General features: G+C 38.9%; 1 protein-coding gene across 1 annotated transcript in view; it reads left to right on the top strand.

The window, feature by feature from the left end:
- The window catches only part of CDK19 (cyclin dependent kinase 19), a 221,192-nt gene extending 194,850 nt beyond the window's left edge, over positions 1 to 26,342 (top strand). Inside the window, 7 exon segments of the mRNA XM_073337045.2 lie at positions 3,097 to 3,240; positions 3,496 to 3,565; positions 4,516 to 4,588; positions 5,754 to 5,851; positions 13,112 to 13,190; positions 18,978 to 19,256; positions 22,965 to 26,342. Of these exon segments, the coding sequence (XP_073193146.2) occupies positions 3,097 to 3,240; positions 3,496 to 3,565; positions 4,516 to 4,588; positions 5,754 to 5,851; positions 13,112 to 13,190; positions 18,978 to 19,256; positions 22,965 to 23,096 (875 nt within the window). The 3' untranslated portion in view covers positions 23,097 to 26,342.
- The last annotated feature ends 492 nt before the right edge of the window (positions 26,343 to 26,834 follow it).

Below are 26,834 nucleotides of genomic sequence, written 5' to 3'. Positions count from 1 at the left end.
TTGATTTAAATCAAAACGATTTAAATCACAGTTTTTAATCATGTTTTGCATTTATACTTTTTAGTTATTTTCCTAATTAAAGGTTGTATCTCCCTTGTTGGCAACCATTAAAACATGTTGATTTACAACTAAATGTAGCCTTTACACTAAATTTTGTGCTTTTTTTTTCTAATAAGGTGGATATAATATATATATTTAAGCAGTTATATAGCTTAACTCACGTTTACACAGATTCTTAATTTTTACATTTCGTTAATTTTTTATTATCAGGTTTGTACATGATTTGTCAAGACAGAAATTAAAATTCAATTAAAAATGCACAAAACAGCATTTTAATTTTTATCTTTAATTAGTGCTGGGTACAGGAGATAAAAAGTTTATCAAAATAAGTTTTGCATTGAAAACTAACTGAATTTTTAAATAAAGGAAGTATTATTTGTAGTTAGTTAATGGAACTGATTGTTTCTGGTCACCATGTTCTTCAAGATTTTAGAACTCGTAGATTTCATCCTCTCCCACCTGTTTTTTTTAAATATATTGGAAGAGGAAAACAAACTTTCCTGCTTTTTTTTTTTCCATCACCCAGCTGGTTTCTTAACTTCAAATGAATTAGTCATTGAGCTGAACTAGTAGAATAAACTGAAATAAAAAAATATTCTTTCTGCACTTGCAGAAGTGGCTACTGATTTCAAAAGCTGGTTTAGCGCTTCAGTAAACCATGATGTTCCAGGTACTTAGCCAGTGATTTCTGCCAGTTCAGTGGTTTGACTTTCTTTGAAAGTTGGCAGCAAACATGTATTGTTTAATGTTTTAAAAAGTTTAGTTTAAATTATTTTAATAGATTATAGTAAGTTTACTCCTTAATGTAGGTTGTCATAATTTCAGATTTACTTATGTTTGTTTTTAAAAAATAAACCCATATTTAATTTAAATTAGAAAATCTGATTTAAATTTAAAAAATCAGATTTTTTAAAAATAGTTGTTTTTTATTGACTCTGCCTAGCAGTAAGGGCAATTAAGCACTTGCAGTAGTAGTTGCCAAGGACATGTTTTATAGCAGGTTACATAAAGCTAAGGATTAGTATAGAGAAAATCCTGACCCACTTGGATTGCAATTCATGATGCCTTTTCTAGCCGTATAAATCTGTAATTCTATAAAAAAATGAAAGTTACAGATTTTCTATAATTTAATAAGTATTCTGAAGATATTTTTGTTAATACCCTGAAGTTAGGGTGACCAGGGGTGGGGGTATAATAGGTGCCTATATAAGAAAAAGCCCCAAATATCGGGACTGTCCATATAAAATTGGAACATCTGGTCACCTTACCTTAAGTTGAAGGGAATCCAGCAAGAGGCATAAAAGGCTAAACTCAGGAATTATGAGCTGCACGTATTAAATAATGTAATGACTGAAAAGCAACATAGTTAAAGTACTTCCATGTTGCCCAATAATCCATTTCTTGAGTAAATGAAACATGAATCTGAAATGTTGAGTTTACAGCCTGTGTGTGTTTTAAAAAAAAATTATTATAGAAAAACATCCACTTGTTGCTGTGGCAACTTTTGTGAAGCCTGGAGGACGGAGAAATGTACTTTCTCTGTTAATCTATATCACAAAGACCCAGGATACTTTAATCCATCCCCACCTGTAAACTGCCTTACTCACAGCCTAGCTTATGAGGGAATAGTCTTCCAAAGTTGAATGTGCCATATCTGAGGAGGTTTTCCGTGTCATCTTTGCCACCAAAAGGAGATCACTGATTGCATATTTACTTTGAGTGGAAGAAGTTAAACACCTCTTGTAAGACTGAATGATTAAGTCTTTTCACTTGACCCACACAGAAATTATGTAAATACCATGCTGCCCAGGCTGCAAAAGGAGAAAATATTAAGAACAAAAGATGTTTTCACACAAATACCCCTAATAATAAAATCAAAGCAAGACAACACCTGAGAATGTAAGCTAAATATGTATAAAAGTAATGGGATGAAATATTGAAAGGGAAAATTTAAGATGACTGTCAGAAAAATGTCTGACAATAAGGTGTTGACTTGTGGAATGGTATTTCTCAAAGGAAATGGAGAAATTTGGGACACTGAAAACTAACTGGAGAAAATAATACAAAGGGTACTATGAGGAAAGATTAAAAATTATTTTTCTGCTGGTGCCTAATTCAGCTGCCAGTATTTCTTTTCCCACCCTCAAGCCCATTGCTTGACTATTTTACATTTTTAGGGTGTTTAGCATAATGTAACTTTGTTGTAGTACAGAACTCTTAGGACTGCTGTTAGTGGAGTTAGCTAGATCACATGTAATCTATAGATTTATTTAACATAACTGAAATTGCTGTGCTGATAGATTTTGTTTTGAACAGCATGTGAACATGACAGAACACAAAATCTTTTTGTATCAAATTAATGTTACTAGAATTTGCTTTCATTGAGATGATCAGTCTGTTGTACTGTTCATTAATGCACTTGGTATCAAGCTACTGTAGAGTACACTGTTGTAAAATGGTTCCAATGGGCATTACTGAGCATGTATCAGAGTCTTTTTAATTAGTTAAGAAAGCTGCAGTCTGTCTTCTTTCTTAGCTAAAATTTGGATCTTGCTCTCTTCATTTTATCTAGTCTGCATTGTTTGCCCAGACACACAAGCTGCTATAATTTTTCCTTTTCAGTATATATTTGATTGCCTTGTAGGAATTGCGTTAGAGTATCTGATAGAGCTATTATTTCAATCTGTCCTTTTTGGAGCATTATGTTCTGTTTTAGATAATCACTTGAATGTCCTGAAGATTAAGTTGTCGGTAGAGATTGGGAGGGTTTCTGCTGTAACTCTGAATGTATTGCTATACTGTGTTAGATTGCTAGAGTCCAACTTCAGATAGAATTTACAAGACAGTTCATTTGATTTGGCTTGTAACCTAAAATGTGGTGATGCAGTTATTCCATTTCCTGTGTGTTAATTTATTGCATGTTTTAAATTATTGTCATGAATTTTCATGTGAGTTATTGTGTCTGTACTGTGTAAAATAGAAATCAGGCTGATGGAATATAGTCAATGCACATAAATTATCTTCTCTCTTTCCTAGATATTTGGGCAATTGGGTGTATATTTGCTGAGCTATTGACTTCAGAACCTATTTTTCACTGTCGTCAGGAAGACATCAAGACAAGCAATCCTTTTCATCATGATCAGCTAGATCGCATTTTTAGTGTAATGGGATTCCCAGCAGGTAATTTACTTTCATTAAAAGGTCAGGCATAAACCCTTTGAGTTAGATTTTGTTTTAAAGGAAATTACTAGCTCTATAGCTTTATAAAAGCTGGCAGTATGATGGATGTGTAGTCTGTGCCCAAGAAAGTGGCGGGACTTGTGGAATAACAATACAGAACAACTAACATAAAATGTCAGACAAATATTACAGTTTATGTACATCATATTATTTAACCTGCACTTTAAACTGTCCAATTGCTTTATCTTTTCTAAGATAAAGACTGGGAAGATATAAGGAAGATGCCAGAATATCCCACACTTCAAAAAGACTTCAGGAGAACAACGTAAGTGATCATAACACAGACAGTGGTTAAAAACTGCTTGTAATAGATACATAGAAATCAGCACTAGTGATTAGCTTCAGTTATCTTCTGTCTTGTTTAGACTTTGGAAGAGTATTTATTTGGATTTTAAAAGAATGTTAGTGTCCATCTTTTAATGTTGGCAAGAGGTTTTGCTGAGTAAGTCAGATCGTCCACTGCACTGGTAGACAAGGAAGGGAAATAGTGCAGAAAACAACATAGTCCAGGACAAGGCATGGGTCTGGGATTCAGGAGATTTGAGTACTATTTCCAGCTCTGCCCTGGATTTTCTGAGTGACTTTTGACAAACCACTTGATGCCCCTGTGCATCAGTTTTCCTCTTTGTAAAATAATCATAGTTACCCACAGAGATCTAGAGTTTAAAAGCAAGACATACATTCTGTGTCTGATTATTCTTAATGGGAATATTTGAGCTCAGGAAATGCAAAGATTTCACATGGCTCATGCTTCTGTTGGGAAAAGGGACAGGCTTGTTTCTCTGCCAACTGAAGGGAATAGTTGCAACAGCTTCTCAAATGGCAAATGATGCAGTGGCTGCACTGTTGGAGCCATTGTGCATGTCTAACAAAGTAGCTTCTACTAGGATAGGGCAGCTCTGCCCGCCCTACAACATTTGCTATGGCTGTGTGCTACCATCAAGACCTCAGCCATATATCAAAGCTGTATGATCCATTGTAATAAAGTAAACAATGTAATAAAATAAACAAACAATTTAAAAAATACTAACACTGAAAGCTAGGACGAACATTCACACTTCACAAATAGAGTGTATGGCAATGTAGGACATTATATCTTCTAACAAATGAAATACAAAATGTGTCCTTTTGGACTAGTATGCATTTTCTTTATTGCTTGGTGCAGTGCCATAATCCTACAGTATATTATTTTGAAATGTGTTTACAATTTTTCAGATATGCCAATAGTAGCCTCATAAAATACATGGAGAAACACAAAGTCAAGCCTGACAGTAAAGTTTTCCTTTTGGTACGTACATCATTGTGCTATTAGGGATTATTTTACTTTGAAATATAATTGTAATATTAAAACAGTTCTATTTCTGCTTACTGGAGGATGAGAAGTATGAATTTTAAAAATATAAATGATAGCTACAGCCATGGCTTTTAATATTTTAACAAATTTGCCATTGTCGGCTTTTGCATTTCACCCCAGAATTGGCTGCCTTTCTGAGACAGGCAAAGTAATCCCTCTGTATAGTTACATCATATGTCAGTTTGTGAATTATACATGTATCGGTGGGAGAGGGGGGTGGGGAGATCACCTTTCCTTCTGAAGGATGAATGCTTTCTTTAGTTCTTTGCTATTTAACATACCTATAATATAGAAAGATCCATCAGAGCCCTAGCTTATAAACCTTCCAAATACACTCCAAAGCCCATCTCTTGTGTTGGACATTTACCTGCGAGGGGCTGAGCAAATTGCCTGCATAATGTTCACATCTGCAAGCAAAAGAGACCAGGCATAGAATATTTGTCTCTCATATGGGAGCAGAGTGCTACCCATGTACTACTAGTGTAGCTCATCTGCAAAGAGGACAGGCCATGGGTATGTACACAATAGTAGCATAAAGATCACCTTTGCACTCTGATCTGGATGCAGCCTTTGTGTAGGACCAGTCCCCATGCACTGAGTTACAGCTCCTTTCAGGCTGCTCTTGCATACATTGTCTACAAATAGTACCAAAGGGCATGGCAAAAGGAAGTCTTGGTCACACCCACTTTCCTCTATGCCTCTTACCCTGCTATACCAGCAGCAGGGAGTGACATCAGAACTCCTATCCCATCGTGTGCCTGCTTACATTGGGCTTACATTGGGCTGATCCTTCACGGACGGTAACACTTAATTTAGAGCCACTTTATTTGAGTAGCTCAAGGTGGCACATACAGCACTGAAGAATCTAGCCCAGTTAGCTTTATTTCTCATACCAACAAAACTTCATAGTTCTAATATTTTTGATGGATGTGCATCATAGAACTAGATGTGTTGCTGTGCATTAAATGCTTATTTTGCTTTTCTGAATGAGCTATTTGTCGTTTATGAGATCGTGATGTAAGTGGGGCACACAAGCCATTAGTTTGAAAAATAATGGTTTCATACGTTTGTTAACTACTTCCAATGTTACACTACACAGCTTCAAAAACTTCTTACCATGGATCCTACGAAGAGAATTACCTCAGAGCAGGCTTTGCAGGATCCCTATTTCCAGGAGGATCCATTGCCTACATCAGAGTATGTGTCTCACTTTTTCTGTGTTCTTTACAGTGATGCCTTTTTTTTGCTAACTATTAATGTGCAGTATATGGTGACCATTTAAAAATGAAGAAATGGGCTTGTAATGAGAACATTTTTCTCACCACCGTGAGTCCTCTAAGCTTTCTAGGGGCACCAGTGATGTAAATCAACCAGTGATCGGCAGAGGAACAACTTTATACTTGCTGCACTCAGTAAAAGTGGGTAAATGGGGGGAGGAAGGTGATGGTTCTTAGAAAACTATTCTGAAGTGTTTATATAAAACTCCTGTAGATGTGCCTCTCTTAGACATACATCATTCAGCCAAGCTGTACATAATGTACTTAGTTCTGAACAATTACTTATAAATCAACCCCTCTTATCTTAGTCTACAGTCTCCCTTGGGCAGAGACCTTGAATTATGCCAGCGGAGGTGGTGTGACATGGACAGATACATCTGCTGTTATGATAAGAATACCAAAAACACTTTATCATATGACCTCAATCTAGTTTCTTCTAATTAATTATAGACTGAGCTGGCAGCAGCATCGGATGTAGTTAAGGTTGCTGAACCACTTTCCATTATAACTTTACCAAACTTTAACTGTTTGGGCTGAAATTTTCCATGCTGGGTAGGGATTGCCTCAGGCTGGTTTTTGTTTTGGCTTTTCATTGAAGTTTCACTTAAAATGGTTTAACTGTTTCTGAGAATGAAGTTAAGGAAAAATATGACAGCTTGTCCATGCTAAAAATCAAATCTTCTATGGGAAGCTCTAGTACCTCCATGCTTTGAAGCAGGGTGTTCTTTAAATTTGTCAGGGTGTTCTTCCTGATGCCCGGGATGTGCTTTTTTGCTGTCTCCACAAAAATCCACCCAAAGTTGGGCAGCTTATAAGTGTATACAAAATTGCAGTTCACACATGCTTACTAGAAACTAGTTAGTTTGGCAGCTAAATTCTCCAAAAATACTGTCTTTGCTGGGCATGCTCCATCCCAGCACTACCGAACTTTCTTTGCAGTTGCTCCTTCCAGTGGCCAAGGAGTGCAGTGGAACCAGGCACGGGTACCTGACAGCAGAGAGACTCGCTCCTCTGTTCTCATTGCTCCCTCTGTTGGCACCGAAGCAGTAGGAGAATAAGGAGGAAGATGTACAGACTGAAGAGCTGGGGGGCTGTAGGGGCAGAGCAGGAGCAGGGACAGGCTGTGGTCCAGGGATAATAACGGCTGCTAGGGGGTGATAGGAGAAGAGGGCAGAGATAGATTGAAGTTGCAGTGGGTGATAGGCTGAGGGGCAGAATGAGACTGTAGGACATACTCCCCTCCAGGAATCTGGAGTACAGCCCAGAATTCACCACTGTTGTGCTGTCAACAAGTAGCTGTGAAACCCACTGGTAAAATGTTTCAGCCCTAAGTGGCAGGTCCACATACAGAATAAGCAGGCTACTACTGCTGCCAGTTATCTCATTAGCTCATGTGGCAGGGCTCTGTGCTGTGGATCAGTCTAAACCCAGCCCTTATAATGATCCATGTGGAGGATCAGTATGGTTCCACATGATAGAATGTTTTTTCAGTGTTCTAGGAAATTACATCAGAAATACTTAATTAAAAGAACATTTTGGTTACAAAATCAAGCACTCAAAAGTTAGGAAATGCCAGACTTCAGGTTGCCCATGCAAGCTTAATTCAGCTCCCTTGTACATATGTGTTAGATACAGACTTTAATTACATGATAACATGCTGCTTTTCCACAGGACACCTGCCTCATTCAGTGTACGGGATGGATCTGCGCAGGTCTGAACCAGTGTTCTGTAGTGAATGAGGCTGTCTGTAAAACCCCTGCCTCATTTGTTGCAGAAGTTGGAGGGTGTGTAGTGAAGGAGATTGCAGGAAGAAAAAGGATGATTTCATGGTTTACGCAGTTGAATGATATCCTAAAGAATTGGATTTGGTTCTTGACTCTGCCACGAAGTTCCTATGTGGTGCTGGGCAAGTCACTTAAATAAAACTTTTCACAGTTGTTGTTTGCGCCTCATTTTATGGGTACCCAGCTTGAGATCCTGGGTTCTGCTTTGTGAATGTGCTGAGTACTCACAACTGCATCTAATGTCAATGAGAGGTGTGATTTGAACATATAAACTGCTATCCACATGCCAATGGATCTCAAGCTGAGCAAATTCAGTGGACACTTGATAGTTTTAGCCCTAATCTCTCAGTGCCTTAGTTCCCCAGCTATAAAACGTGGATGGTAATGCTTCCCTACCCACAGGGGTGTTATAAATATAATGCATTAGTGTTTGTGAAGTACTCCTATGCCACAGTGATGAGCAGCATGGAAAAGCTCATGAGGAAATTAATAATTCTGTATTCCATGTAGAAGTTGGATGGTGTGCAGTAAATAAGGTGAAAGGCCACCCACGCTATGAAGAGGATAAAAAGAAATATGGATATCTACCCATTTGAAGAGTCCGATCCATCCCATGTACTTAGTGAGGCAGGGGTGCTGTGGTAAAAATAGTATGTGATCAAGTAATGGCCACCTTTATTCTTAAATTTCCTAACATTTGAGTGCTTGTCTTTGCAAACTGGCTATTCTTTTAACATAGTGGTTTTTTGCATACAATTATTTAATTTTGCCAACAGGGTGCTTGGAACTTTTCAGCCAGAAAGGCAATAAAAACCCAGTCCAGGAAACTTTATTATCTGAATAGAAAATACACAGATGCAGCATGGGATTATTTATTTATTTATGTTATTATTGTTGTTGTTATTATTTTATTTTATTTATTATTATGGTAGCACCTAGGAGCTCCAGTCATGGACTAGAACCCCATTGTGCCAGGCACTTTATAAATGTATAAAAAAGAGATCCCTGCCCCTGAAGAGCTTATAATGCAACAAAAGTCTGTGAGCGATCAAGCAATGACACTTATCATGAGTCTTGTTTGGATATGATATTTGTTTGGATTTCAAAAAATATTTACTGTTTTGTTAACAATTCTTTGAGGGGAGTTCTAGAGATTATAGGATTTTGTCATGGTTACAGAACAAGCTTCACATTTAGACTCCTTTCGGTCCTCCTCAAGTGAATGCCTCTCTGGGTGGAACCATGGGGTCCTACAACCCTTAGACAGGATCTCTGGACTGCAGGTTCCCTGTTTACCAACTGTAATAACACAACAGTCCTAACTGTATTTTGCATCTGTATGCCATTTTCCTCTGGGAGCCTGTTACCGGAACCCAATTAAAGTGACTCAAAAACACTGTCTTCAAAGCAAAGTCTTGTTAATTCACCCAAAGGTGCATAACAAGAAGAACAAAGGGTTAAAACAAAAAGAACAGGACTACTTGTGGCAACTTAGAGACTAACAAATTTATTAGAGCATAAGCTTTCATGGGCTACAGCCCACTTCATCGGATGCATAGAATGGAACATATAGTAGGAGATATATATATACACACACACCTACAGAGAAGTTGGAAGTTACCATACAAACTGTGAGAGGCTAATTTTTTAAGATGAGCTATTATCAGCAGGAGAAAAAAACGTTTGTAGTGATAATCAAGATGGCCCATTTAGACAGTTGACAAGAAGGTGTGAGGATACTTAACTTAAGGAAATAGATTCAATATGTGTAATGACCTAGCCACTCCCAGTCTCTACTCAAACCCAAGTTAATGGTATCTAGTTTGCATATTAATTCAAGCTCAGCAGTTTCTCGTTGGAGTCTGTTTTTGAAGCTTTTCTGTTGCAAAATTGCCACCCTTAAGTCTTTTACTGAGTGGCCAGAGAGGTTGAAGTGTTCTCCTACCGGTTTTTGAATGTTATGATTCCTGATGTCAGATTTGTGTCCATTTATTCTTTTACGTAGAGACTGTCCAGTTTGACCAATGTACATGGCAGAGGGGCATTGCTGGCACATGATGGCATATATCACATTGGTAGATGTGCAGGTGAACGAGCCCCATCATCTCAGGCATTGGCACCCTGACAGCAGGATTGTCTGGCTATGTAGACTCCCTTCTCAGGCCCTACGCTACCAGCACTCCCAGCTATCTTCGAGACACCACTGGCTTCTGAGGAAACTACAATCCATCAGTGATCTTCCAGAAAACACTCTCCTGGCCACTATGGATGTAGAAGCCCTCTACACCAACATTCCACACAAAGACTACAAGCCGTCAGGAACAGTATTCCCGATAATGTCATGGCAAACCCGATGGCTGACCTTTGTGACTTTGTCCTCACCCATAACTATTTCACATTTGGGGACAATGTATACCTTCAACTCAGCAGCACTGCTATGGGTACCCACATGGCCCCACAGTATGCTTACATTTTTATGGCTGACTTAGAACAACGCTTCCTTAGCTCTCGTCCCCCAACACCTCTACTCGCGCTACCTTGAAGACATCTTCATCATCTGGACCCATGGAAAAGAAGCCCTTGAGGAATTCCACGAGGATTTCAACAATTTCCATCCCACCATCAACCTCAGCCTAGACCAGTCCACACAAGAGATCCCTTTTCTGGATACTACTGTGCTAATAAGCAATGGTCACATAAACACCACCCGATACCGGAAACCTACTGACCGCTATACTTACCTACATGCCTCCAGCTTCCATCCAGGACGCACCACACGATCCATTGTCTACAGCCAAGCTCTAAGATACAACTGCATTTACTCCAATCCCTTAGACAGAGACAAACACCTACAAGATCTCTATCTAGCATTCTTAAAACTACAATACCCACCTGCTGAAGTGAAAAAACAGCTTGACAGAGCCAGAAGAGAACCCAGAAGTCATCTACTACAGGACAGGCCCAACAAAGAAAATAACAGAATGCCACTAGCTGTCATCTTCAGCCCCCAACTAAAACCTCTCCAGCGCATCATCAAAGATTTACAACCTATCCTGAAAAATGATCCCTCACTCTCACAGATCTTGGGAGACAGACCAGCCCTCACTTACAGACAACTCCCCAACCTGAAGCAAATAGTCACCAGCAACCACACAACAAAAACACTAACCCAGGAACCTATCCTTGCAACAAAGCCCGATGCCAACTCTGTCCACATATCTATTCAGGGGACACCATCATAGGGCCTAATCACATCAGCCACACCATCAGAGGCTCGTTCACCTGCACATCTACCAATGTGATATATGCCATCATGTGCCAGCAATGCCCATCTGCCATGTATATTGGCCAAACTGGACAGTCTCTACGTAAAAGAATAAATGGACACAAATCTGACATCAGGAATCATAACATTCAAAAACCGGTAGGAGAACACTTCAACCTCTCTGGCCACTCAGTAAAAGACTTAAGGGTGGCAATTTTGCAACAGAAAAGCTTCAAAAACAGACTCCAACGAGAAACTGCTGAGCTTGAATTAATATGAAAACTAGATACCATTAACTTGGGTTTGAGTAGAGACTGGGAGTGGCTGGGTCATTACACATATTGAATCTATTTTCCTTAAGTTAAGTATCCTCACACCTTCTTGTTAACTGTCTAAATGGCCATCTTGATTATCACTACAAACGTTTTATTCTCCTGCTGATAATAGCTCATCTTAACTAATTAGCTTCTCACAGTTTGTATGGTAATTTCCAACTTATCTGTATGTGTGTGTGTATATATCTATATAACTATATGTTCCATTCTGTGCATCCGATGAAGTGGGCTGTAGCCTACGAAAGCTTATGCTCTAATAAATTTGTTATTCTCTAAGGTGCCACAAGTATTCCTGTTCTTTTTGCGGATACAGACTAACATGGCTTCTACTCTGAAACCGGTTAAAACAAAGGGGCCTGTTGCCTGGGCCTTACATTTTATTCTTTCCTTTCAAGGTTTAGGTAAATTCCATTTACCCCAAGTACCCCTTCCCCTGGCTTGGTTAAAAAAGAGAGTCCCTGCACCATTCTCTTTGTCAATTAGAGATCCACCTGCAGCAGCTGCTGCCCACTCAAACCCCCATCTTCCCTAGGCTGGGGTCTTTATTGGGTTACTGTCCCTACTGATCCTAGGCTCAGGCTTGGACCTTGCTAGCCTGGTTGGAGCCAGGTAGGTGAGCATTTCAAAGTAATACCTTCTTTATTGTTCCCTTAACAACCCTGGGTATTCTCTCTGAAGGTACCTTTTCTGTGGTGTTGTTTGTTTTTTGTGTATTTCCCCTCAACAGCTCTTTTTGATTTCACTCCATGCAGCCAGACAAGCTAATATCAAGCAGGTACACTGAGGAATATGTGACATTCATAAAATGTAATACTGGTATCCCCCGCTCTCCACAGCCTCCTAGAAGAACAGAATGCTTAAAAAGGAACTTATGGAGGAGGCATGTTAGACAGGGAATGGATTCCAGATGTAGGAGCCCCCTCATGGAAGAAAGCACAGGTCTAGTCTAGACTAGGAAAAAAAAGGATTTGTAAAAAAAATCAAGTTAGCCATTATGATTTGAAATGCCACTTAGCAATTAGCATAGACCCGGGTTAGCACTTTCAAAATCATGTTAAGCTGATTGTATTGCAACACAGGTTACCCCCTGAAGGTTCAACAGCAAGAATTGCTGAAATTAAAATTGGTACCAAATATTATCTACTAGTAGGTCTTTGCTGTATGGTCTACCTCTGCCTAGGTCACAACACCTGGCAACATGATTTTAAAGGTATTAAACTGTGTGTACTCTAGATACTAAATAATATTTCAAATCATGTTAGCTTACTCAATCTAAAAACTACTTTTTTATTTCCTTCTAAACAAGGCACCTGAGATTAATTGATTCCAGTTCTCTAGAGATGAACAGGTAGTACCTTTAGGGCATTCAAAAGCTGTTGAAGTCAATGGAAAGACTCCCATGACATTAACGGGCATTGGATCAGGCCCTCAATCCACTGTGCCATCCATACTCCCAATTGAGTTCTGTAGAGTTTCTGGTGGATTCACATAGCAAAGTGAACAAATGCAGTGTCAGGACAGCAAATAATTGTGCTGTCATTTGTGCTCACTCAGTTCTGCTATAATTCTAGAGGAAGGCAGCTTGCCAAAAGCAAATATAGCAAAAGTTAAAATCAGTGTACGTCTACCAGTAGTTATATATCTGTTGGGTGTTTACAGGGTCACTTAGTAATTTGGAGTCAAAGCATAACAAACATTAAAAGAAAAAGCCCTGAAATATATATGATATTAAATAAATGAATTTCAGAAGCATGTATGTTTAGTATGTCTCTGATTTGCTGTTTGATATATTTCAGTGTATTTGCTGGCTGCCAGATTCCTTATCCAAAACGAGAATTCCTCAATGAGGATGAACCTGAAGAGAAAGGAGAAAAGGTATAATAAAGGGCACTTTTTTTCAAAATATAACAAAAACGTTGTGATGCCACAAAGGGAAACTAACAGAACATGGGCTCTTACCCAAAAATGTGTTTTGAAGACAAGACTGTTCTAAAATTTATCACGGTACATTAGAAAGTTTCACATTAATGCATAGTAAATTATAGTGAATAAGATTGTTTGTTTGTATTTTTCCTAAACTTAAAATTTTGCAGCTAGTCAGACACTATTAGTAATACATGGCTAACAGAAGAAAGAGAAAGGGGCCTCATGCTGTAATCAACTTGTGTCCTGGCGTCTGCATGGGACAGGGCCTGTTATTGATCCAAGAGGAAACCTCTGGTTGAGCATGTCCTCTGGTCCAGATAGTCTGCACAACATGGGAGCCCAGTTTGATTTAAAGCTGTGCCTATCGATACATTTGAAAGAGTAAATTCTACTTTCTGAGCTGATATTGTAGATTAGTATTTCTTTTACATGTGACGGTGTCAGAGCAGGGGGAAATGTTAATCTACTAAATCCTCATGATTTTGTTCCCCAGGTCATTTTTTGAGACTAGGAAATTACAAAACCTAAATTAAAATAACAGTGGAGTCATGATACTGATGTAATTGAAATTCCGAGACTTAGCAATGCTTTTTAAACTTTCAGTTACCGAACAATAAGAAACAACATAAGTTCAAATGAGTTAGGCTTTTGTTATGTTGATTTTACTCATTTGTGAGTATTAAAGTATATATTTGCATTTCATTTTCTTGGGAAATTTTATTTAGTTAAACAAAAATGACACACACAGTATAAATATTCAAAGCAGCTATTATGATCTGTTGTGTAAATAGCCTTTGTGTCTCGTGGGGACTGTCGCATATTTATGCGTGCCATAAATAAAGATTTTGCAGCATATCTAGTTAATTTTGAAAAAAATGACATTTTAAACTCTGTATTACTCATTGACTCTGTTTTCACAACAAGAAAAGTTTGTTAAAGGTAACCAGTGAAGGGTGTTTTTAAAAAATGGATTTGTACCATGTTTTGCTGCTTTATGATGTATAAAAAAGGCCTAGAAGATTTAAAAAACAAACAAATATATAAACATCAGGAATGTCAAGTTTGGTTTTTCCTGGTTTTGCTGGAAGGCTTACAGGGGGTCTCTGAGATGGTGTATCTGGAGCTCTTACACCTTAACAGAAGGGTAAATCTTTAATAAAAACATCCTTTCTCCAAAATTTTCATTGGTCAGCAAAGTTGAATAAGTATTCACAAAAACAAAACCCCATGATTTTTTCCTAAGTAAAACCCCTGTGTTTCAGACACATGGCTAGATTTTTTTCCAACTAAAACAGTAGAATGAATGAGGGCAGTGCAGGGGAACATGCTGCTGTCCTTACACCTTTACTATATAACAAGTTTCAGCCCGTTGAGTTATGCAGTTCCTAAATGTCAGATTTACTTTTCTAATAGAGTGCAGGGACAACGTAATTGTGTTGTCACAAATGCTGCAATAATCAGAGTAGTGATAAGAGTCCCTTTAATGGGAAGATACCCGGCTTAATGGGTGAAAACAGCAAAACTCTTTATTTCAGTGATGGACATGAAGGAACAATGATTCTAGCAATAGCTGTCACATAAAATAGTCTGGAAATAGTTTACTAAATGTCTTGAAAAAGTAATATATGCTTACTAAAGCTTGTTGTTTGCCACAGTAATTTATATTAACAGTAACAATACTTTGCACTTCAATGGCACCTTCCACCCAAGAATCAAAATAACTTTCCAAACAGTAATAAAGCTTCACAGCAACCCTGTAAGGCAGGTCTGGTCCTGGAAAAACAATAAAAGACAAATTCCCAGTCGCAAGTTGCCAATATTCATCATTTTAAAAAAAGGTTAAACCACTTAACAACCTCTAACAGTTCACAACCATTTCAAAACACCGGAAACCACTGCACCAGTACCTGCCAGCTCAGACCTACAGTAGCAGCAGTACATGGAGGGCTTATGTCTCCCTTTCCTATCTGCTAAAGTCAAAAATATATTCTACTGCCTGTATGCGTCATACACAGTCACACCCAGTTTCTATGTCAGGGGAGATCAACAAGTTAACTTGTTAAGTTTTTTGTTTTTTTAAATTAATGAAGTTTAACTTTAAAAAAAAGAAAGAAGTTATTTATCTCACAGAGGTAGATCAAACCATTATTAAAGATCCAAATGAACCTGAAAGCCTGTGGGGGCGAGTTGCATCTGCTTTGTCTCCAGCACTGCTTCCCAGACTCAGGCAAATCTATGCTAGAAACTTGCTGGTATAGTAATGTCAGTTACAGGTGTGATTTCTTTATTTTGATGGCATTTCTATATAGCCAAAACCTTAGTGTGGACATCCGATGAAGTGAGCTGTAGCTCACAAAAGCTTATGCTCAAATAAATTTGTTAGTCTCTAAGGTGCCACAAGTACTCCTTTTCTTTTAGTGTGGACATAGTTATACTAGCAAGTAAGTGCTTTTGCCTGTTGTTATGGGGTGAACTGCATCAGTGCTTTCTCCCTGTCTCTCTATGGGCATTCATGCCACCTTAGAGTGGACCTCAAAGCTACAACATGTTTCGTCAACCATGCGGTCATTGATACAGAGTGAGCTGTGCCTTAGATCCCTTTACAGTCCCTCTTGAGTGCACCCCTCAACTGACAGGTTTCACTACCTTACCCCTCTTTGGGTGTAACCACACAGGTCTACCATTCTTAGACTGGATTCTGTGGTGGCAGGATCCTCCTATTTCCATGTTAACACAGTAGACTGTATGTATTTGGCACCGGCAAGAAACTTTTCTCCAGGAGCCTGTGACCAGCAACTTATTAAAGTGACTCAAAACAGCTCCTTCCAAACAAAAGTATTGTTGATTCACCCAAAGATACACTGTGATCAGAGAAATGGGTGAAAACAACAAAAACGTACATGTGGCTGGCCTTACCTAGACTTATTCCTTTCCATGCAAGTTTAGGAGGGTTCCACTCAATCTAGGTAACCTTACCTCTGCACTGGGGCAGACTGTGCTGCTGAATTCTCTGCTGAATTCAAAATATCTCCCCTCAAGTAGCAGTTCCTCCAACCCCTTCCTTTCTCCACCGGTTGCTTTGAACTCTTTATGGTCCTTTTGATATCTAGGCTCTGGCTTTCGCAAAACAGCGTGTCACTTTTAGGAAAAGCATCTTACCAATTGAATCGCCCAGCTATTGTCCCTCTGAACTTGTTTACCCAGAGCTTATTTTGTTTGATCCCTGCTTGCTCTTCCTTACAACCCCTTCTAAGTTCAACTCCATGTAGTCAGACAGAATAATATCAGGCAGGCAAACTGACGTACATATAATATTCATAGCAAAATTACAGTTATATCCCTCATTCTCCACACTGATATAACTTACTTCATTCAGATAACTGTTAAAAATGGTAATGGCAGAAACACTCTTGTGCTGGTATAAGCTGCTGGCTACAGCAGGAGAGTTGCCACTATAGCTATACTGGCAAACTTTTCTAGCGTAGACTAGGCCTCATCCTCTTTCAAAAGCAAAAGGAACAGTAGCTGCACTACACAGCTAGGTCATCTCCATCCCTCATCTGTCCAAAGCCAGAAAAAACATGGAATCCATTAGCCCCAGTTTTTCATGCAGCCCAGGTTTCAACGTGGCCGCTGTGGGGATTCGTAGTGAAAATGGTTCAGCTCAGACCCAAGCACCCATATGCAAAAATCACAAAATGTCAAATAATTAATTGAAAAAAATGACAATCTCAGCACTGTGATACAAATGGGGTCTTAAATATGACAGTTCATTTGGATCTTTAATAATGGTTTGATCTACCTCTGTGAGATAAATAACTTCTTTCTTTTTTTTTAAAGTTAGACTTCATTAATTTAAAAAAAAAAACTTAACAAGTTAACTTGTTGCTCTCCCCTGAAATAGAACCTGGGTGTGATTGTGTATGACACATACAGGCAGTAGGATATATTTTTGACTTTAGCAGATAGGAAAGGGAGACATAAGCCCTCCATGTAGATACAAGACAGTATGAGCCTTTGTGCAGTCCTAAATAAATACATTCTTTTGAATTTCATCTGGAGTGTAACTTGTGACATTGTCGTGATGAATGGCAATCGATACACACTTTAGTTTGAAGACGCTAAATAGCTTGTGATTAGTGAGTCTGCCAAGCAGTTTGTACCAAAGACAATTGGTTGCTATGACTTATGGGAAGCGAATTATGTAAGCTTTCCATAAAGGTTGACCACATTTAAGCTCTGATAAATTGTTGTCTGATTAAGCTGACTCCTCACCCTCAAGACCCTGGGAGAACTGAAATGAGTTTAAAATTTTATAAAGTTTTCAAGTATTTACCCAAAAGTGCTCAAATATTTTGAGCAACATTTTAGAGTTTTTATTTATTGGCTGGTGAAACTCAGTCTGCAATAAAGATGTGTTTTTGTTTCTCTAAAGAGACTTTTATATCTTATATGAACAACAAATAAAAATGGTCACTGCTGTAGTCCCCTTGGCTGCATAGATGCCCGGTAATAAGAACCTTTTGCAGTGCTGGATGGTTCTGTTTCTTTACAGCTGGATATCTGTGGAACTCTTGCTTATCATGCTCCACCCTCCATTCTTTCAAGTCCTTAGGTCTCTGCTGCCAGACCACCAGAGTCTCCTTTGCTCTCCAGCTCCCACACTCTGCATCCATATGTTCTGGCCTTTTTCTCTCTGCTTTCTGGCTCCCTCCCCTTCCTTTTATTTGCTACCAGGCCCTGGTGTCTCTTTCAATTATCTCACGTCTCTCTCTCTCCCTCCCTCCCTCCCTTCAGCTACCTTTTCCCCTCATTCTCTGCCACCAGATCCTTCCTTCAGCCCTTTCACTGCCAGAAGACGCTGTCCTTCAACCCTGTCTCCAGGCAGTCTGCTCTAACAAACTCTCTTCCTCTTTCCACCACCAAGACTCTCTGACCCTGTGTCTACGGCACCGTGTTTGGCCCTGTTCCCAGCATATCTCTCATTGCAAGGTGGTTAAAGCATAACACTGCAACTCAGGAGCTGAGATTTCTATTCCCAGCTCTGCCACAGATTTATTAGGTAACCTTGGACAACTCATTTCAATTCTCTGTGCTTCAATTGACTCATCTGTAAAATGGAGATAATGCCACCTGCCTCACAGGCACCTGCCTCACAGGATTGCTGTGAAGCTTCATTAATGTTTGGAAAGTTGTTTTGATTGTTGGGTGGAAGGTGCCATTAAAGTGCAAAGTATTATTACTTTATTTGCTGTTGCTCACCACTGCTGCCCTGCTGCAGCTTATTTGCACCCATTCGTGATGTGACCACCACCATTTTCTTGATGGTTCCTTCCAGCCTTCTCATTATTAAGCTGATCTGGATTGGCTGGCTAGGGATAGGAATTACTAGATGGTCATTCAAGTTGCTTTTTTCCCCTAGTGCACCTTATTTTTAAAAATGAACCACAAACAATTTTATTCTATTCTGAAATTTCAAACCCACAATGGTTAAATCATTTTGAAATTCATCCCTCCCTCCTCAGTTCACAAATATCTACCTGGAGCAAATAGCAGCCTATGGAGGACAGAATGTTTCACTTACTTTGGGCTCTTCGCTACAGTCCAGCTGTGCTTTGTCCTGTGGCTAGTTCTCACCCACGTTGTGGTTTAGGGGTCCTGGAGAGTTTGTGATACCAAATGGAGATAAATAATTCAGGGAAACAGTGACCCATCCCCAGCCGTACTTTCTCTTAGAATCAACAGCAACAGAATCAACATCAGCAACAACCAGCACCTCAGCAGCAACCGCAAGCAGCACCTCAGCAGCAGCAGCAGCAGCCGCAGCAAAGCAGTACCCAGACGAACGGGACTGCAGGGGGAGGTGGCGCAGGAGGAGGCGGCGGCGGCGGCACTGGGGCAGGACTCCAGCACAGCCAGGACTCCAGCCTCAGTCAGGTGCCTCCAAATAAGAAACCACGCATAGGGCCTTCAGGCACTAACTCAGGCGGGCCTGTCATGCCTTCAGATTATCAGGTACAGACTCTGATTGTTCCTACTTTAGTTAATTTTCGGGGCAAGGTGTATTCTACTGTAGAATTTTCTTTTTTTATAGTGAAATATTTCCACAGAATAAATTTACTGAAAGTGAAGTTCATTATAATGGAATTGTGCTTGCTCTGATACATTGCTAGAACTGTGGACTTTAATTCTGCTTCAGTTTAAAAACCATTTCACTGTATCAAAGTTCATTCTAGATGGATTTCCCTCTTTGGTATTTATAGATTTCAGTAGCGTTTCCTTTGTTCTCAGAATTTCAATATCATTCTAAAACATGTGCATAACTTTAGGAAAGTGAGTAACCCCACTGAAGTCAGTTTGGTTGGATTGGGTCCAGAGTACTCAGCACTTCAGAGGATTGATCCCGTCTGAGAAGCAGGCCCTAGAAAAATATGCTGAGTCCACAGCACAGGTTCTTTGATTTAATTCCTGCCACTTTCTGTTCCACGAGATAATGATAGCTGGGACAAGTCATATATTCTATTGTTTCATTTAGTACCTTGATAACTGTTCTCTTAATCTTAAAGATCAACAACTTCCATGATGCAATAACGTAGATCTGTAGGTGACTCAGTATGCTTCATGCTTAAGCAAGACACTCTAATAATGGTGATTCCCATTTTATCTCTAAGATGCTTCCTGTGAGTGAATTCAAAAGTGAATCTTCAAATGAAAGGTTTGGGGGGTTATTTGCAATAAACTGGTCTGTTGTTTTCCACTCTCAGCATGCTCTCACTATTAGCAACATCAGAATATATTAAATGAAAACAATGATTTCAGTATTCTTTTTGAAGCTGCACATTTGTCTTGCTTTACTAGAATTAGAATATTTCTTCCACTGAATAAGCGACATACATGAAATAATTCAAAGCGTTGTATGAACCAAACTCACAAATACTTGGGGAGATTGTGAACATTTCAGACAAGATTAATTGAACTTCACCAGATAAATATTTTTCATTTTTTTAAAAATACACCTGAAAACAAAGCTTTGTTTCTTTTCTCAAAAGATCATTGAAAATATGTCAGAATGAGAAGAGACTGGATATCACTTGAAGTTATGTTTTTTGCAAGGATTCTAAATGCTATTGCTGGATACTTTTAGTAAGACATCATCTTGATAAAGACTCATATCAGCCTCTTTTAAACCTTTCTTTTTACTCCAGAGCTGCTTTGACTTCCTAGCCCATCAGCCCCCTCCCCAGATAATTGATTTCTGAATGCTAGACATTTTCCTTCCATTCTAGTTTTCTTTCTTTATTGCAAATGATTTTAAAGGTGGTGATAGCAATTTAGGACTAACAACAACTCAGATTTCTTTCTTGAAAAGTTCCAGAGTGGCTTGAGGTCTCGGAAAGTCCCTGTTTATGGCTGGCTTGTTTCTGTCCATATTTTGAGGATTTTTGTGCTACATTTGATGTTATTGACCATGGGATCCTTCAGGATGTCTTGGAGTTCTAGGCAAGCCTTCCCATTACAGGATTTTCCTGATTTAAGTCTTACCTTTTGGGAAAATTAATGTAGCTCTTGTGATTCTTTTCTGCACAGCCTGTAGCCATTTGTTTTAGTGACCTCTCCACTCCAGGCTTTATTTTGACCCTGGTGCTGTTAATTATTTGTATGTTCCCATTAAATCAGCTGTTAAACAGTACAATCTGATTATCCATGTTTACACTTGTATCTAGTTAGCTGTGGCTCTCTCTCTCTCTCACTTCTTGCTGACTGTTTGTCTTATATCCAGAATGGAATGTCTGCTATTTGTCCAAATCTAGAGTCAAAACAGAAATTCTGTTTTGTGGGACTAAAGGAAGCAGAGCCTAGTTAAATGCATTCTTTTAGTCTTATGGCATTAATTTTACTCCATTAGATTTAATTCAAAATTAGACGGAAAAATCTTTTGGTTTTGGGCTCACTTATCTTCTGAATTTAAATCTGTGATGAAAAATCATTTATATTATTTAATCACAGCCATCCTTCATTATTTCTAAGAATGACAACTGTAATTCTTGGTTGCTTGTTTTTTGTCTAACTTTCTGACCCTTTCATTTTTTCAGCACTCGAGCCCAAATTCTTTATTCATCTTCTTAGTGGGATCTAGATTAATGTTTATTATAGCTGGTGACAGAGCATTTGTTTATTTTTGTTCCTTTTGAATGCCTGGATGCTAAATGTTAAGGCAGGGGCGGCCAACCTGAGCCTGAGAAGGAGCCAGAATTTACCAATGTACATTGCCAAAGAGCCACAGCAATATGTCAGCAGCCCCACATCAGCTCCCTGCTCCCAGCGCCTCCTGGCCACGCCGATCAGCGCCCCCCTGCACCTCCTGATCAGCTGTTTCATGGCATGCAGGAGGACGGGGAGGAGTGAGGGCACAGCAGGCTCAGGGGAGGGCGTGGGAAGGGGTGGAGTGGGGGCAGGGCCCGTAGCAGAGCTAGGGGTTGAGCCGGGAGCACCCCCTGGCACATTGGAAAGTTGGCACCTGTAGCTCCAGCCCCGGAGTCGGTGCCTATACAAGGAGCCGCATATTAAACTTCTGAAGAGCCGCATGTGGCTCCGGAGCCACAGGTTGGCCACCCCTGTGTTAAGGCAACAGGATCAGAGCTGTGTAAAACAAAGTCTAAGACCAGGGGTAGACAGGCATTTATTTGGTGTGAAGGCCAGATTTGATCATTTATACAGGATCTTGAAATATTTTACATGAAAAAGGCTACATATGTTTTATACAATGTATTATATGATACGATACATACAACCAGGTCTTAACTGTTTATTGGCAAGGAAATTGGAAGGCATGAACAGCTTGAGTCACTATTTTGTTATGAATCTTCAAAATACTGTACAAGTATTTTGAAATTCTTAACGTATCTGATGTATCTTCACTGAGATCTGTTCCATACAAAGTATTAAGATTAATGAATAACACATTTTTTTCTGTGTCTGTGAAATCTTGTTACACAAATCTGGCAATTTAAAGAACAAATTCAGGGAATTAATATTAAGGTCTTGCACACATGCACTCACTGGCGTCTCTGTGTAAATGTCTTTGTTTTTAGTAGACGGAGCACCAGAATAGGAATCGAGACGTCTTCTAGAATGATATTATTATTAGAACTTATCAACAAGTCTCTCCCCAGTCAGATGTTGGGGTATCTTTTAAGTCATATCACCCCATCTCTTCCCTACTCTTATTCCATCTCCTCTGGAACTGACTACATTGCCTCTCTAGCACACCTAATCTCTCCCCCTCCTCCCCCTCTCCCCCCGCAACGTAGAGAATGAAAGTTTGGAGCTGGCAGTCACTTATATTTGTTATTTAGTTAATAGGGGCATAGAAATAACAAATAAAAATAGATATTTATTAAAAATAAATCATGATAGTCGGATATGGGGTTAAGAAACAACAAAGGTTAAGAGTTAGCAGTGGGGCTCGATCACTTCAAAATCAGTTTAAAATGGTCTTGGATTGTAACTTCTGTCTTTTTACATGCCTGTCAAACACCTAACACCATTCGGGTTCTATATCGATAATAATGATTTAATTATCATACTGTTGGCCCTTAAAGAGGAATGTTGTTCAGTCACTTTCACTACATTTTGATTTGAGTGAGCCTCTTAGAGTTGAAAAGCTCCCTGCAACATTGTCCTAACAGGCTGTTTTAATTTCTTTTCCATTTTTTTTTCCAGCACTCCAGTTCACGCCTCAGTTACCAAAGCAACATTCAGGGATCTTCTCAGTCCCAGAGTACAATGGGCTATTCCACATCATCTCAACAGAGCTCTCAGTATCATCAGTCTCATCAGTCTCATAGGTACTGAGACCTAATAGACTGCGCTTAGAAAGGAATGGACTAAAAGTCAAAAGACTCCAGCAATATGAAGTTCCTAACAATGAGAAGAACCAAAAATGCAAACTGTGATACAGATTTAAAATTCACAATTATAAAAGGAAAACTTTATTTACTGAAGATTTTTTTTCAATGATTCTGTTCCTTCTTTATTGCCATAAAGGAGATTCTTGTGAAGTGCCCCTTCCCTCCCGCGTGCTTCCCTCGCATGTGTTCCATTGTGGTAACTCTAATGAAACCGTCTGATCTGAACCCAGCACTTAACTTCTTTAACCATTGGAATTTTTGAAGGATTCCTGGTGCACCTTTCTCATGTTGTAGTGATTGCCATAAATCTATCTTTTCAAAACTCTTTAATGGGATTTTAAAGTTTTAAAATCTTGAACTCCCAGGCTTTCAAGCTTGTATATAGTTAGTTTTATACTAGGCAAACCAGTTTAGCTATACAGGTATAATGCACCTTTTAAAAGCACTATGTTTTTTTCACAGGATATTACTGTTTTCCTCATGGATGTCAAGAACAGCAAATTTTACTGTTCCAGAGTATTTTACTATTCTGTTTGTATTAGTCTAGTTTTCAGGCGACGTCTTAGGGAAAAAAAACAAAAAAAAACCAACCCAAGTCTCTGCAGCAGCTAATGTGCTTCATGGTACTGGACTGTACACCAAACAGAAGATTGTGAATGTTTCCTAAATCTTTCATATGGAATCCCATACATATTATGACCATGTTCTGAGTAGTGTTGAATTAAGCATTATTTTAAACTAAAGCATGATACTTACATGAAAAGGAGATGCTTTCGGAGCACCATTGGAACAGAGGAATGGAATGTAGCGGAACGTCTTCTCTGGCTGGGCATCCAAAAGAGCCAAGAAAATATATTTAGTGCCCTATGATCTCAGTAGAAGAGAGAATGTGGTTGATGACTTATACTAGTCCTTGTTTAAAAACACAAAACGAAACAAAACAAAAAAAACCCTCTTCTTTCATATGTGTGGGAGCTTTATATATCTGGCTTCTCTGATGCAGTCTCCCTTTGTCAGTTTCCCTGAATCAATTATCTAAATATAAAGATGACAAAAATTTAAAGGATTTATAAAATAAAAAACAAATAATTGTCCATTTTTATATAAGATCATCAAATTTAAGAGACGTTATTGTATCGTTTGAAGAGCATGTTGAAAATTGTCTTTGTTTTTCATGTTTAATACGCAAATTCTTTATTCTTCACGTTGCTGTGATTAATCCAGATTAGTTGCACCAGATGCGCTTGGTTGCACTGAAATGTTTCTTTTTCCCAAGAGCAAACATGTTGTGATTGTGCCTAAGGACCATAAGCGGATGGGTTACTGGCAGTCTATCCCAGGTAAATAATTAGAGCTCACAAGCATAATTGGAGGATCATTATCCAATTTTCGGAGCCACAGTTATTCAGAGACACGTAATGTATAATTTGGAGCAGCTCATTTTTCTTCTGTGTTTAGAAATAAGGCTGATGAATCTGATTGCACTAAAACTGGAAAGATGTTCATGTACTTTAGAATGTTCCTCGCTGTATGAGCAGCACTAGTCTTTTTTAATTGATTGCTGGAGAAGAAGTCAAGAAAGGAGCAAATTATGTTTAAGCAATGCATATTACGGACATTTACACTACACAGTGTGATATCATGTTTAGTTGTGTTCTATCCTGAATCCATGGAAGACTTTAGACATAACCACTATACATTCCACACTAAAATTGTGATCCAAACTAGGCAGGTGGTAGATATGTTTGCTCTGTTTTTTTTGTCCCAGTGAGAGTAATAAGTATTTCCATTGAGAGTGAGTTCCCAGTCACCTTTAATGCTTTTTTTTCTCTCTCAAAAATGTTTTGCTTTTATGACCAGTTGGAAACCTGGTTTGGCCAAACCAGCTGCCACAAGTTTTTGCTCCGTTTGCCAATGGCACCAGGCTTCTCTGGAAAGTGACTGAAGATAGAATGGGCAAGAAACAATAAACATGAAATGAAGCAATTTGAAGGAAAATATAAATTATTATTAGGACAAAACCATCTCCTATTGGATACTTTCCATCTTTATTCTTTGTGCTACTACATGTCCTGTGCTTCTGAGTATCTTAGTTGGCAGGAACTGATTTTAATTGTTAGTAAATTTCTTTACCTGCTTGCAACATATCTGGGCTCAAAAGATGCAAGTCCCCACCTCTTAATGATGTCAGTGGGAGCCCATGTCTGCCTGCAAGACAATTTTGCCCCTGCCCTACAGCAGCATTATTGGATATTCTTGTGACTGGCTTCCAATTTTCTGGATACCAGGTTTCTGACGTGCTGATCGTTGTCTCCTGTCTTCTTCATATCCCTCTATCCTCTCAAAACACCATTGGTTATTGTAACATAATTGTCTAATGTTGGTCCCCCTCCCATCTCCTTTGATTCATTATCAAATTATTGATGGTGGCAGGGGGACAAAAATCTGCTTGTAGTTAAGCTGGACTCGTATAGTGTCAACAAAGCTGAATCATAGTGTAGGTTTATCGATGTGTGGAGTGCAAAGATACACAGCATTATAATGTGCTTTAATTCAATGAGCTTCCATCCCCTAGAATGACTGCTATCACCATTGTCTAAACTGAATAGATAATTCTGTATTTGCTAGATCTAAATTGCTTGCTGTGCTTTAGCCCCTTGCAGCTTCTATGCACGTGCAAAGCTGAGCTAACTCCTCCATTGCCTTCAAAATAAAAGTAGAAAGGGGAATAAATAAAAGCAGTGGTTACTGCTTAAAAATGTTTACTGTGCACGTTTGCTCGCTTTCTCTCTCTTTGTCAGTTGGTGTTTGGATATTTGGCCTTTTCTGGTGAGCTATGTGTGAATTTCAGGGTGGATGGGAGCCAATGTGAGAGAGACTTGTTCAGAGGTAATTTCACGAGGAAAAATGCTCTTTGTTTTCAGAGGTTAATCATGTAATATGTTATGGGAACCCAGGATCATGTATATTTTTCTACCTGTGCAGTTTTGGTAATTGACACTTATTATTATTCACAGTTTTGACCTTACCCATAACCTCTGTGTGCCCTCAGAAAGGTATTTCACACTGGTAACTAGAAATGGAAAGTGACATCAACTTGATTGTTTTCTCATTCCTGTTCCCTTGGTGAAACAGTGGACAGTCAAATACCATCCTGCAATGTTTCTCATCTCATTTTTGGAGAAGACAGGAGAGTGAGGAATGGGATTAGCAGCATAGTCTACATTGGTGAAGTTTATGTAGCACAAACTGCACAATGAAGGAAGAATATTGTGAAAGCTGCGAGTCCTGCACTGTATTTGTGACACTGTATCTTTTGGGGGGAGGGGGAGGGAAGAGCATTCTGAGGGGAGGGTGGGGGTAGCTTGAAGTATTCAAATATGTCTAATATTTTATATAAACATATTAAAGCTTAGTTCCCCTTCGTAATCTTCAGTAATGGTACTTAAACACCATTAAGCAAAGAATTGTTTTAGGATTAAATAAATGTATTGTACATAAGGCCATATGTAATCTTCTACAAGTGTCGCCACACAGGAGCGATATGTATTACTATATGAAAAAAAATCCTTAATGCACTGTTATCTCCTAAATATTTAGTAGTAAATTAATACTATTTAATTTTTTTAAAAATCTGTCTTGTGTAGACACTAAAAAGTATTACACAAAATGTGGACTGAAG

Source organism: Lepidochelys kempii, chromosome 3 (assembly GCF_965140285.1).
Source record: "Lepidochelys kempii isolate rLepKem1 chromosome 3, rLepKem1.hap1, whole genome shotgun sequence".
NCBI classification, from domain to species: domain Eukaryota; kingdom Metazoa; phylum Chordata; order Testudines; family Cheloniidae; genus Lepidochelys; species Lepidochelys kempii.
This window is presented reverse-complemented; position numbering and strand designations above follow the sequence as displayed.